General features: G+C 31.3%; 1 protein-coding gene across 1 annotated transcript; it reads left to right on the top strand.

Annotated features, from left to right (window-relative positions):
• Positions 1-2322: 2322 nt before the first annotated feature.
• LOC103492804 (plasma membrane ATPase 4) lies at positions 2323-8930 on the top strand. Its single transcript, XM_008453341.3, has 16 exons — positions 2323-2670; positions 4490-4609; positions 4705-4941; positions 5032-5793; positions 5892-6014; positions 6112-6216; positions 6312-6456; positions 6541-6705; positions 6797-7035; positions 7136-7168; positions 7272-7353; positions 7464-7624; positions 7715-7888; positions 7985-8167; positions 8263-8444; positions 8537-8930. Exons 1-16 carry the CDS (start codon positions 2614-2616, stop codon positions 8631-8633), a joined length of 2865 nt encoding a protein of 954 aa, XP_008451563.1. The 5' UTR covers positions 2323-2613; the 3' UTR covers positions 8634-8930.
• Positions 8931-13292: the final 4362 nt, after the last annotated feature.

The following is a 13292-nucleotide window of genomic DNA, read 5'->3' as shown; positions in this document are numbered from 1 at the left end:
TATACATATAATTATTCAATCTCCAACAAACTTTCCACCCCACAATTTAATTAAATAACATCCATAATTATTTAATTAAATTCAACTTCAACAACACTAAAAATCCACAACTTTACTTAATTCTCTTAACCTACCATTTAAACAAAAACTTAACAAACACCACGTGCCAAAACCTCTAATTAATTAAATATTCATCCAAGAAATATTTAATTAATTTCAATTCCCACATAAATCAAATAATTCTCATTAAATGGATTCAAAATAACGCCCAATAAATTATCTTAATTTTTGGGGCGTTACACTATGCCAGCTTCATTTCTTTTTATTTTAATTTTCATGTTATACCAAGTCTAGTGGCCAAACGCTTAAACAAAAAACCTAAATATTCTCCGCTCTTAAAGCAGTGATCGAAAAATTATTATAAATAACAAAATTTCATATTCTATTAGGTACTTATTATCAATGTGAATTATTATTGATAGAGTCTAAAATTTTACAATATTTTGTTTTATTTTAAAATGTCCAACAAATGTTCGTAAAATAAAAACATCAATTTTACACCTTAATCTCTTCTACTATATTTTTTTTGCATTTAAAAATTTACTAAAAAGACAAGTTAAATTAGAATTAAAAACTTTAAATTTTAATATTTGTTTTATTGATTTCGTCTATGGTTTTTATCTATATATTTAAGTTTACTAAGAGATATACATCATAGTTTACGATTCAATTTTTCTATTTTGGATATGTAAGATTTTTTTAAACAAGAGTTAACATCGAAATGAATCTTGATATATATAGCACGGACCACATTATATATATAAAAATTTACAGCTACATTTTGTAGTAACCAATGTTGGCTCAAATAGACAAAGGTACAATACTAATAATAATTTTGTTGTTACTTATAGAAAGAAAGAGAGTGAGAGGTAATAATATTTTTTGTCTTGCTTATTGGAAAAAAGGTACAAAACCAAAAAATGCAAATGCATGGGTTATATCAATCATACATAAAAATTTAAGCAAAAAAAAAAAAAAGAAAAAAAAAAGTTTAGACAGATCATTCATTGGTTATAACATAGTGATCATTGGTTATATCACAATAATGATTTCAACTAAATATACAATACATACAAAATAAATAAATAAATAAATGAAAGAAAAAAAATGAATCAATCTCTATGATGATAAAACTCATCGCTTGATGACTGCCACGTGGATTCTCCCACCCTACCTTTTCTTGAGTGGAAGATTAAATCCAACGGCGACTAAGAAATCACCCCCCCGCCCCCATTATATTAACTATGGGATGAAAAATATTTGTTTAGTGCCATTTTAAATTTCAAAATTAATTTACGTCAAAATTGATCAAATAAAATGAACAATAAATTAGTTCCGTTCATGACTAAATTTAAGATTTGTTAAAAGTATAAGTAGACGTTGGTTTTAAGTTATTGAGTATAAGAGAGAGAAATTCATAATCTTGGTTACACTTATATATAAATACCCGATTTTATAAGCAAATGATCAGTATGGATTTTATCCGTCCAATAATCCTTATAGTCGAATAATTTTCTCTGGACCACCTAACTTGTTTGTCACAACGTTTCAAAATTTAATTTTCCATAGTTGAATATGTTGTGGGTGGAGTGCTCTAACTTTTAAACTAATCGTTGGCAATTGTGTTTTTAGAAAATTTAAATTAAAAAAAGTGCAAATAATAAAAGTTACTTAGTGATTATGAGTATATTACACAATATATTATTATTTATTTATATATTAATTTATTAGTTAATTATTTATAATTTTTAAATGTAATTTACAAATTATATATTCGAACTTCTTTAGAAAAAGATATTGTTAAATACATAATTAATTTAATGATTTTATGAAATAAATAATTGAAATTGGAAAATATTTTATATTAGTTTAGAAAATAAGCGTAAAAGAGAAAAATATATAAAGAGAATTAGTTAATTTATATGGAGGTGAATTTGAAAAAAAAAAAGAAAAAAGGATAAGATGAAGATTTAGGCGTAAAATAAATGAGATTAGGAACTCAAATACTAAAATGGTAGTAGGAATGAGAAAAACATAATAATAATAATAATAAAAAAAAAAGCTCAGTAAATACAAGATTAACCCTAAGATAACTAAGAACTTTTGACTTACAAAGTATGATGTAGTTGAAGAACAGGTGGGATGTCATAGTAAATTTAGAGAGAGGAGAGAGAAGGTGTGGAGCCCACTTGGACTGCGTGGTAGTCACAATAAGAGTGGTGGGGGGGGGGGGGGGGGGGGTAAGGCTTTGGAGTTTTATATAAAAAGCCAATTGCATTTGGACGCCAATTCCTCACTCCTCTCTCTCTCTCTCTCTCTCTCTCTCTCTCTCTCACACACACACACAAAAGCTCTCTTTCCCCCCTCCCCCCCCTTTCATTTTTCTCTCTCCCCAAACACCCTCTTATTTTCCCGGGAATCTTATTACTTTCTCGGGAAAATCCACCCCCTCCCCCTTCCTTCAATGCTTCTTCTTCTTCCTTAAGACAACAAAACCCACCAAACCCCCTCTCTTTTCATCTCCTTAAGCTATACGACTAAACCACAATCAAGATGGGAAACGACACCGCTTTAACTCTCGAGGAGATCAAGAACGAAACTGTTGATTTGGTATTATTCCTTTTCTCTCTTTACTTTCTCCCCAAAATTCCCTCCCCCTTCTAACTTTCTCCTCCCCTCTTTTGTTCATTATCGTTGTTATTATCTTTTTGTTTCCTTGATCATGATTACGATTCTAATAGTTAGATTGTTTGATTTTTAATTTTCGGAGTTTTAGTATTAACGAATTAAATTTTGATTTATTTTCCTGATATTTCTCGCCAACCAAACATATCTTTTTTTTTTTAAAAAAATATTTTATCATATATGGTTGGCTCCTTAACTGGATCTGAGCATGTGCAATACAGAAAAGAAAATAGGGTGGCTGTTATTAATTTTTTTTTTTTTTAAATATAAATTAAGTTTATTACTTTTTTTGCCACTTTTTCTTTTAAAATTTTTAATTTATTTTTATAAAATTAATTAATGAAGAAAATGAAAAAAAAAAAAAAAAAAAAAAGAAACTGGGAATTTTTTTGGGTACGTCTCCGTGGTACTTTTGACTTTTCCCCTTTTTTTAAAAATGAAAACTCAACGTTTGGGTTTATTTAATATTTAATTTTCCCTAAAGAAAAATAGGCTTTTCGTATTTTTCAACGGCTCTGACCCCACATCTTCACTTAACTGACCCTTCCTTGGATTCAACAAACAAATCGTTTCCCTTTTTTTTTTAAGATTTCCCGTTTTACCCTTCTCCGGTAGCGATATTTACGCCGCCGCCGCCGCCGGCGCAGTTGGGGTTATTGTGGCGCGTGTTTGTAGACGCGCGAGTAGCCACGTGGTGGGGTCCATTTGGGGAAATTTTGTGGTCAACGCGCCTTTGATTGAGGATTTTGAGTTTGATTTTTCCGTTCCCCCAAATTTAATTCTCTTGTCTCCTACCTGAGTCTCTCAACTCGCTAACTCGGCGGTGACTCGTTTTCTTTTTCTTCTTTTCATTTATTACTTTCACTTTTTTTTTTTTTTTTTAAATTGGACTTTTTTGTTCTTTTTATTCTCATATATAGAAATTAGGTTGGTCACTTTTTAAAAGTATATAGTAGGACTTGATTGGACTTTTTGAAAATTGAAAAAGGATTTATGCTTAAATTTAGGGTCAAAGGTATATCTATTCTTTTTTTTTTTTTTTTTTTAACATTATTATTATTATTATTTTAAAAAAATTGATTTCCTATTAGTCTATTGAATTACATGTATACAAAAATTCATTTAACTTTTTAGAGTAAAAACTAAATTGTTGGAAAATGTCAAGTATAAGTACCCAACCTTAATTGAAAATATAAAGATAATTAACTTGTAACTTTAGGGAAAGGTTATTTTTAATTTTTTAGTTTAATTTTTTTTTTTTAATTTCTATGATGGGTAGGTGGGATGTATGTGAATTATTTCTTAATTTTTGGTTTCATTTTTTTGGTAATGAGGAAAAGTCTTGGAATCTCATTAAAGGGGAAGTAAATGATTCTTCTAGTTCCCATGTTTGACTTGAATTCATATTTATAGAGTTATTATTATTGTTGTTATTGTTATTATTTTTGTCATTAAAGGTGTTTAGTATTCATTGATATTTCACTAGGTATAAAATAATAAAGTTTTGGGTTTAAATTATTTTTGGGTAATTTTAATTAGAACATCAGAACTTTGGTTTAAAAAAGAAAAACTTGATTAGATAATGATAATGTTTGATTTAAGTGAAGTCGTCCAATGAAAACATAGCCTTGATTAATGAGATTTAATGGATCGAAACTCTAAATTATGCTCTCATATTCATGAGGAACATTCCCTTATCAGATGAATGAACACTTATTTTGTGTCATTTTTTATTTGATTGCAGGAGAAAATCCCCATTGAGGAAGTGTTTGAGCAGCTGAAATGTACAAGGGAAGGTTTAAGTTCTCAAGAAGGGGAGAATCGTCTTCAAATCTTTGGTCCCAACAAGCTAGAAGAGAAAAAGGTTTGATTCTTGGTTTATGAGAAAAACAAAAAATTTTTTTTACCTTTTTTCTTTGAATTTTTTTCTGATATTCATTTGTAATCATATGAAAACAGGAAAGCAAGATCTTGAAGTTTCTTGGGTTTATGTGGAATCCTCTGTCTTGGGTCATGGAAGCTGCAGCTATCATGGCCATTGCCTTGGCCAATGGTGGCGGTCGGGGACCGGATTGGCAGGATTTCGTCGGTATCGTCTGTCTTTTGGTTATCAACTCCACCATTAGTTTCATTGAAGAGAACAATGCTGGTAATGCAGCTGCTGCTCTTATGGCTGGTCTTGCACCTAAAACCAAGGTAACTCCAACTTGTTCATATTCATTCCCTAAATTTGCTTTAAAATGTGTTTAAAGTACAGATGTAAAGTTTTTGTGTGTTGGTGTTTAGGTTCTGAGGGATGGAAAATGGTGTGAACAAGATGCATCAATTCTAGTACCAGGAGATGTGATCAGTGTGAAATTGGGAGATATCATCCCAGCAGATGCTCGTCTTCTCGAGGGTGATCCGTTAAAGGTTGATCAATCTGCCTTGACCGGAGAATCACTTCCCGTGACCAAGAACCCAGGGGATGAAGTTTTCTCTGGCTCCACTTGCAAACAAGGAGAAATCGAGGCTGTTGTTATTGCTACTGGTGTCCACACTTTCTTTGGTAAAGCAGCTCATCTTGTTGATAGTACTAATCAAGTTGGACACTTCCAAAAGGTTCTCACTGCCATTGGAAACTTTTGTATTTGCTCCATTGCCATTGGTATGTTGATTGAGATCCTCGTTATGTACCCGATCCAACACCGTGAATATAGAGATGGTATCGACAACCTTTTGGTTCTCTTGATTGGAGGCATTCCAATTGCTATGCCTACTGTCTTGTCAGTGACCATGGCTATTGGTTCTCACAAGCTGTCTCAACAAGGTGCTATCACCAAGAGAATGACAGCTATTGAAGAAATGGCCGGTATGGATGTACTTTGCAGTGACAAAACTGGAACGCTGACTCTTAACAAGTTGAGTGTTGACAAGAACTTGATTGAGGTGTTTGTCAAGGGTGTTGACAAAGAGCATGTCATTCTGCTTGCTGCAAGGGCATCTAGGACTGAAAACCAGGATGCAATTGATGCTGCCATGGTTGGAATGCTCGCTGACCCAAAAGAGGTACACTTATCTTTGATTATTTTTCACTTTTCATTATGCTGAGAAAGCCCTGAATCAAACTTCTGACGGTCGAATGGTTTAAATATTTTGTAATGTAGGCAAGAGCTGGAATTAGAGAAATTCACTTCTTCCCATTTAATCCTGTGGATAAGAGAACTGCTTTGACTTACATTGATTCTAATGGAAACTGGCACCGTGCTAGCAAAGGTGCTCCTGAACAGGTATATATCTTATTCGTATTGAAATGAGATGTAAGGACTGAACAATATCATACTGATTGTTGATTATCAATGCCTTATAAACTGATCTTGGGAACAGATCTTGACTCTTTGCAACTGCAAAGAGGACTTCAAGAGGAAGGTGTTTTCTGTAATTGACAAGTTTGCCGAGCGTGGACTTCGATCTTTGGCTGTTGCAAGACAGGTTTGATTCCCGACACTCCATAACATAGTTTGTACCTCGAACTTTGATGATCGAGCTGTCTTTGAGATTGTTGTTTTTCATAATATGTTAAACAGGAAGTGCCTGAGAAGACCAAGGAAAGTCCCGGTGCTCCATGGCAATTTGTTGGTTTGTTGCCCCTTTTTGATCCTCCTAGACACGATAGTGCTGAAACCATCCGCAGGGCTCTCAACTTGGGTGTGAATGTCAAGATGATTACTGGTATATTTGACACGAAGTTTCTCGTAAATTCTTCTCATCGTGTTCGATAGGCTAGTGCTTGACCCCAATTGATATCTATACCAGGTGATCAACTTGCTATAGCAAAGGAAACCGGTCGAAGACTTGGAATGGGAACGAACATGTATCCATCTTCTTCCTTACTCGGCCAGCACAAGGACGAAAGCATTGCTGGCCTTCCAGTTGAAGAGTTGATTGAGAAGGCTGATGGATTCGCTGGAGTATTTCCAGGTGATTCTCGCCTCTAGTTTATACTTGACGATCAACATTTTTGTTTCGGTCCTCTAACTTCTTTTTAATTATATTTTAATCCAATATCTAGAACACAAATACGAAATTGTAAAGAAGTTGCAAGAAAGAAAGCACATTTGTGGAATGACTGGAGATGGTGTGAATGATGCTCCTGCTTTGAAGAAGGCAGATATTGGTATTGCTGTTGCTGATGCCACTGACGCTGCACGAGGTGCATCCGACATTGTTCTTACCGAGCCTGGTTTGAGTGTTATCATTAGTGCCGTGTTGACCAGCAGAGCTATCTTCCAAAGGATGAAGAACTATACTGTAAGTCACCGTACTTGAACCCTCATAAATAGCTAACTCAAGTTTATGTGTAATTGGGAAACCGCTAACCCTTTCTCCTCCTCTCTTTTCTCTTCTACAGATTTATGCAGTCTCCATCACTATCCGTATTGTGGTATGTGTGCAGTCAATGGTTAAACTTGATTTGTTCATTGCAATGGTATGTTATTTGATTGTCTTAATCATATTCTGTTTTCTGTGTGATTCCTCTTTTGCAGTTTGGTTTCATGTTGATTGCTCTCATTTGGAGATTTGATTTCTCTCCCTTCATGGTTTTGATTATTGCCATCTTGAATGATGGTGAGTTTCTGATAAATTGTGAATTAGTTCTATCCTTCTTGTCTCCTTGATAGCTCCACAAAAGCAAAACAATCCAATATTGATGGGCGTGCATTGTTGTTTTGTTACAGGTACAATTATGACAATCTCAAAGGACAGGGTGAAGCCATCTCCATTACCTGACAGTTGGAAACTAAAGGAGATTTTCGCAACCGGAATAGTACTTGGTGGGTACTTGGCTTTGATGACGGTTATATTCTTTTGGTTAATGGACGGAACCAACTTCTTTTCGGTATGTTCCTTGCTCACTAGCCTATACTTTTCAGAATCAGTTGAAAAATAGTTTGATCCAACAACTTATGTTACTTGCTTGTTAATGCAGGATAAATTCGGTGTTAGATCCATCCGTCATAATGTAGATGAGATGATGGCTGCTTTGTACCTGCAAGTCAGTATTGTCAGCCAGGCTTTGATTTTTGTTACTAGATCGCGTGGCTGGTCGTATGCTGAGCGACCTGGACTTCTGTTGGTCGGTGCTTTCTTGATTGCACAGCTGGTAAGAATGAAGTAGAATAGTTTTCTCCAAATGTATTGAAAATGATCTTGTGAACCAAAGGCTGAAAAGCTAAAATGTTTATTCTTGTCATCTCAGGTTGCAACCTTGATCGCAGTATATGCGAACTGGGGATTTGCAAAGATCAAGGGAATCGGATGGGGATGGGCCGGTGTCATCTGGCTTTACAGCATTGTTTTCTATATTCCACTCGATATCATGAAGTTTGCTATTCGTTACATATTGAGCGGAAAGGCATGGCTCAACTTGTTAGAAAACAAGGTACGCCTTCTTTTCGGTATCTTGACAAAATGTATGAACAAAATTAGTTATTTAGTGAACTCTTATTAAACTACATTGTTATTATTATGCAACAGACTGCTTTCACCACCAAGAAAGACTACGGAAAAGAGGAAAGAGAAGCACAATGGGCCCTTGCTCAAAGAACATTACATGGACTTCAACCACCCGAGTCAACAAACATCTTCTCCGAAAAGAGCAGCTACAGAGAACTCTCTGAGATTGCCGAGCAAGCTAAGAGACGTGCCGAGATTGCAAGGTATTAACATGAAATGAATTAGTATTGCCTTGCAAACCAAACGAAATATTATTAATCTATCATTCTGAAATTCTTTTCCATCGTGGTTTCAGGCTCCGGGAGCTGAACACACTCAAGGGACACGTCGAGTCCGTGGTGAAGTTGAAGGGACTCGACATTGACACCATTCAGCAGCACTACACAGTGTGAGAAAAGTATTATTGCTTCCTCATATAAAATGAGAGATTAATGAAATTGTGATTTCACTTTGCTGTGCCAAGGAAAGAAAAAGAGAAGTGTTTGAGAAAGAGACAACAAAACAAACATTAAAAAAAAAAAAAAAAGAAAGAAGAGGAAGTTGCTAATTTGCCAAACATTTCCAACATACAGAGAGATTGTGTGGTGCCCTTTGCCTTGTAATTTTTCCTAGTTTTTTGCTTACTCTTTTTCTTCCATATGTATTTGCAATGTTAGTAAGATAAAAGAATTCTGTTTGGCTTTGACAAACTGCTACTCCTCACCATCATCATAATGCAATTTTTAAGCATTCATATCAAATTTTAATACTCTCTTCTTTGATCATTAGTATTCAAATATTCAATCATGTTTCTCAAATGGCTTATAGATCAGATCAGCAATAATGGCTTCAATGAAATCAGCCCCCTTTCTTTTGAACAAAATCCTCCACTAAATTAAAAGCAAATGCCATCAAAATATTGCTGGCCAATGCTTGTGATGTTGGTTGGAGCCATTTTCTCATAATTATTGCCACCTTTGCCTCTTTTTATATTCTTCTTCTTTAAATACTTTCATTTATATATATTTACATCTTTTAAGAATCCTATATTACTTTTTCTGTCCTCTTATTTTCAGCATAGGACTTTTAGTTTTTCAATTTTGAAATTAGAAGTTTTGACTCTTTACCTGTATTCTTATTCCTATTATCGGAAAGTTGTATTTACTTTTATTTTTATAGTTTATAATTGATAGGTATGGAAATGAACGATTGAGAGTACAGTTCCTATATTATTCTAATTGCATGTGACTATATGCTTAATCAACCACAAGACTAAGAATCATGTATTATGCAAACGCAAGTTTAACTTAATTCTCACATCTTGTTTAAGATGATTAAAGGTTATAAGACTTTTTTTTTTTTGTTCCTCAACTTTTTGTAAGAAGGAACAATAGTAGTTATTCTTCAGCTTTTATATTTGGAACAACACGTACAAAAAGTAAAGAGTAAATTTTAAAAACTATCTTTGAACTATGATGGTAATTGTAATTACAACTCTCATACTTTCAATTATGAAGATTGGACCATTAAAGTTATATATGAGTTTAAAATTGGATCAAACTCATAATAGTGGGAGGAATCGGACCCTAAATAATAGAAATTGATCCGTTCTCAAACTTATACAACTGTAACAATTTTTCAATTCTACCAACTTGCATTTTCAACGGTGATATAAGTTTGATGCCTCAATTTTTATAATTAAAAATTTTAGAGTATAATTACAAAAATCGTCGTTCCAACCATCGTCATACTTAAGGAACTTTGTATATACTCTCCTATTTGTAATAATTTATTCCTTGCTAAAATTTACATAAAAATAAGTATAGATTTTATTATGTAATATGATATTTGAGGATTGATTTTTTTTATAGAAAAATAAAATAATTATTAAATGGAATAAATCAAAATCAAATGAGATATAAAAGGAAAGGAATCTTATTCTTATTCTCAAATCTATGGGCCCCACAACTTATATAATTTTTTCAAAATTATTATTAATAATATCCTTTCCCTCTACTTTTGTAATTGATTAATTTAATACTTTTATTTAGATTGATTTTCATTTTGAATATATCTTTTATTAATATTTTCCATATGAACTTTGATTTGGATTCTATTATTTGTTTCTATGAATGATTGGTTTAATTTCCATGGAGATTCTTAATGGAAATGGCTAATATATACATAATAATGATAATAATAATAATAATAATAAATTTCCATTTCATGGTCAACCAAAAATACTACATCACTCATAAGTAATAATAGATAATAGGGAGGACTTGTGTGGCTTTAAAGTAATTTTAAAATAAAACCATAATTCAATTCAATGGTGAATAGCCAATGATTTATAAAATATGATTTGATGATCAACCTCATTATAATTTATAGTATTAATTAATTTAATTATGTTTAAGTTATTCGAAAATTAATCACAATGATTGGTGATAAATTTTTATTATTTTATTAATATATTTATAAAGTGTTAAGTTACGTTTTGGTCATTTAATCAATATTGTTTAAGAGTATTAAATTTTTATGACTTTTATGTTTGAAATTTATTCAATTGTACCCTGGTTGTTGTAGAAAAATATTAAGATTGGTATAGTAAATGGATAAAAATAGAGAGTGGAGGAGTTGTGAGAAAAACAAATATTTTCAAAGTTCTACCTACAAGATTTTGATTTTTAAAAAATACTCTCTAAATTAAATGGTGTTTCTTGATGGATCCATATATAGTTAGATAGTCTAGTTTCATTTTTACTACTTATTGTCACACATTATACTATTGCACAATTCTTGTCCATCCAAATAAAAAATAATAACAATAATGTAACAAAAGTGTTGTGAATACACTCTAAATCAAATCTTCTAATTTTACACGAAGAAAATTTGAGTCACATATTTGGTAGTTACTCGTATGCTCGATCGAATGTTAGTTGAGCTAAATTTTTGTTGGTTTACCTTTACTATTTGGTAGCAATATTACTTTAGTGCATAATTGTCAATCGCAGATCCAATGAACACCACGTAGACAATTTTAAAAATAAAAATTTATAAAAAATTAACAAATTATAAAAAAATATTATAGACAAACAAGCATAGTATCAATTCGAAACCAAAATAAAAACAATTTTCAAAACCTATGAATATTAGAGTTTTTTTATCTTTCTTCTTTCCTTCTTGTTAAGAATTGATTGCAAATATTAGATCCTGTTGTAAATGACCAAACTGTTGAAAATATTTACAAAATAATAGCAAACTTTCATATTCTATCAGATGATAGATACTAATAGAAAATGAGAATCAACACATAAATTACCTAGTTTATTAATAGTGAGTTAGTTGCTATATAAATATAATGTCATAAAGAAATTAAATCAGAAAGTATATAGAACCTAACTAGTATATCAAATAAAATTTGGACCAACAAAATCACGACTTCTTAAGACAATTTTATTCATTTTAGTGCTTAAGTTTCATAAGTAATTGTCTCCCAAGATATAACAAATTAACTTTCTTATAGAATCAACACATTGTCTACAAGATCAAACAAACTATACTCTTTGAAAATAAACCGAACTCGAACAAGTTTACAAAAGAAATGGAAAAATATTCTATGAAGGAAAAAAAAAATGATGAAAAAGTTCTTTAAAGTAACTTGAAGAAGAGATGTATTTATAGACTATTTGTGTCATTTGAATAGTCGCTCTCTTCTTTAATTAATGTAGTTATTTTCTAAATGATATCTTCATTTATGCAACAATGCAACTCTACGTGAATGATCACATATCATTTATTCTAACATTAGCTATGTCTATGAGAGATAGTAATTTTTATTAGTTACAAAATTGTAGAATGATTATATCTCTAAAATTAGAGACCGAAGAATTGTTATGAGATAGCAAAATCTATTTACAAAATATAGTAAAAAAAAAAAAAAAGATTAAATAGAGAATTTAATAGATTTTATTGTATCTCGTAAACAGTTTCACTATTTTATAATTTTTGAAAATGTCCCAATTTATATAGAACATTTCTCTTTAAAGTCATTATTATCATAAACACGAGACTCCATATTTGGTCATTGGAAACTTGATACAACAAATTCAAACATTTCAAAACATTTCAATATTGATTTAAGGGTTGAATTATTTTTGTATTTGATAAGAAAGAGGTGGATATTGATTGAAATATTGAATAAACAATAATCAAAGATGGTGGGGGTGTATATATATATATATATATCATATATATTATTTGGCCCTTTTAATAATTTATTAAAATTAAGAAAATGTGTGTTAATATTTTTATTTAGTTTATTTTGACATTTTTGTGATTGGTGAGTGAGTGACATGGACAAGAGAATCCAACCACACACATTCTTTATACAATATATATTTGTCAAAGGGGTTGACTTCTATATCATTTTGGTGCACCTCAACCTTCCAAAATTGTGGTTCAAAAAGTCATTGGAATCCAACCATACAAACAATCAATTCTTTTTATAATAATCTTCCAAACATCTTTAAATAGGAGAATATAAAACAAACTAAATAGGCTTAATATTTAAAAAATGGATTCCAATATTTTATAAAAACACATACAAGCTAGGAAAATATCCAACCATATATCAGTTCATTTTTCTAACATTTAATCTAAAAAGAAACGTCGGTATGTTGCTTGTTGAATCCTATTAATGACATGAAAACAAGATACTTCAACCTGGAGAGTATGTATATCCATAAGCAGTTTATAACTCTAAAGTGTAATATAGAATGAAGAACAAAAGTATCGGTAGTCTAATTCTATATATTCTTTTTTTTTTTTTTAACACAATTGGACCCACTTAGTAAAAAATATTCAACCTAAAAATTAATGAAAGAAGTAGGTATGACAATGGTACAAGAATTATTCATTATACCCACTCTTACTCTCATTTGAGACTCACTTTGCTATTGGATTTTAACTCATAACCTCAAAGAATATAATACATGTTAACTATTTTTAAATTATGTTATATCATTTTAACTAATTTTTAGATTTAATTAAGTGAGAAGATTAAAAAAAAA

The sequence above is a fragment of the Cucumis melo genome, chromosome 5 (genome assembly GCF_025177605.1).
Source record: "Cucumis melo cultivar AY chromosome 5, USDA_Cmelo_AY_1.0, whole genome shotgun sequence".
Taxonomy (NCBI): Eukaryota; Viridiplantae; Streptophyta; class Magnoliopsida; order Cucurbitales; family Cucurbitaceae; genus Cucumis; species Cucumis melo.
Note: the sequence above shows the minus strand (reverse complement) of the source record. Positions and strands in the feature narration are given on the sequence as shown.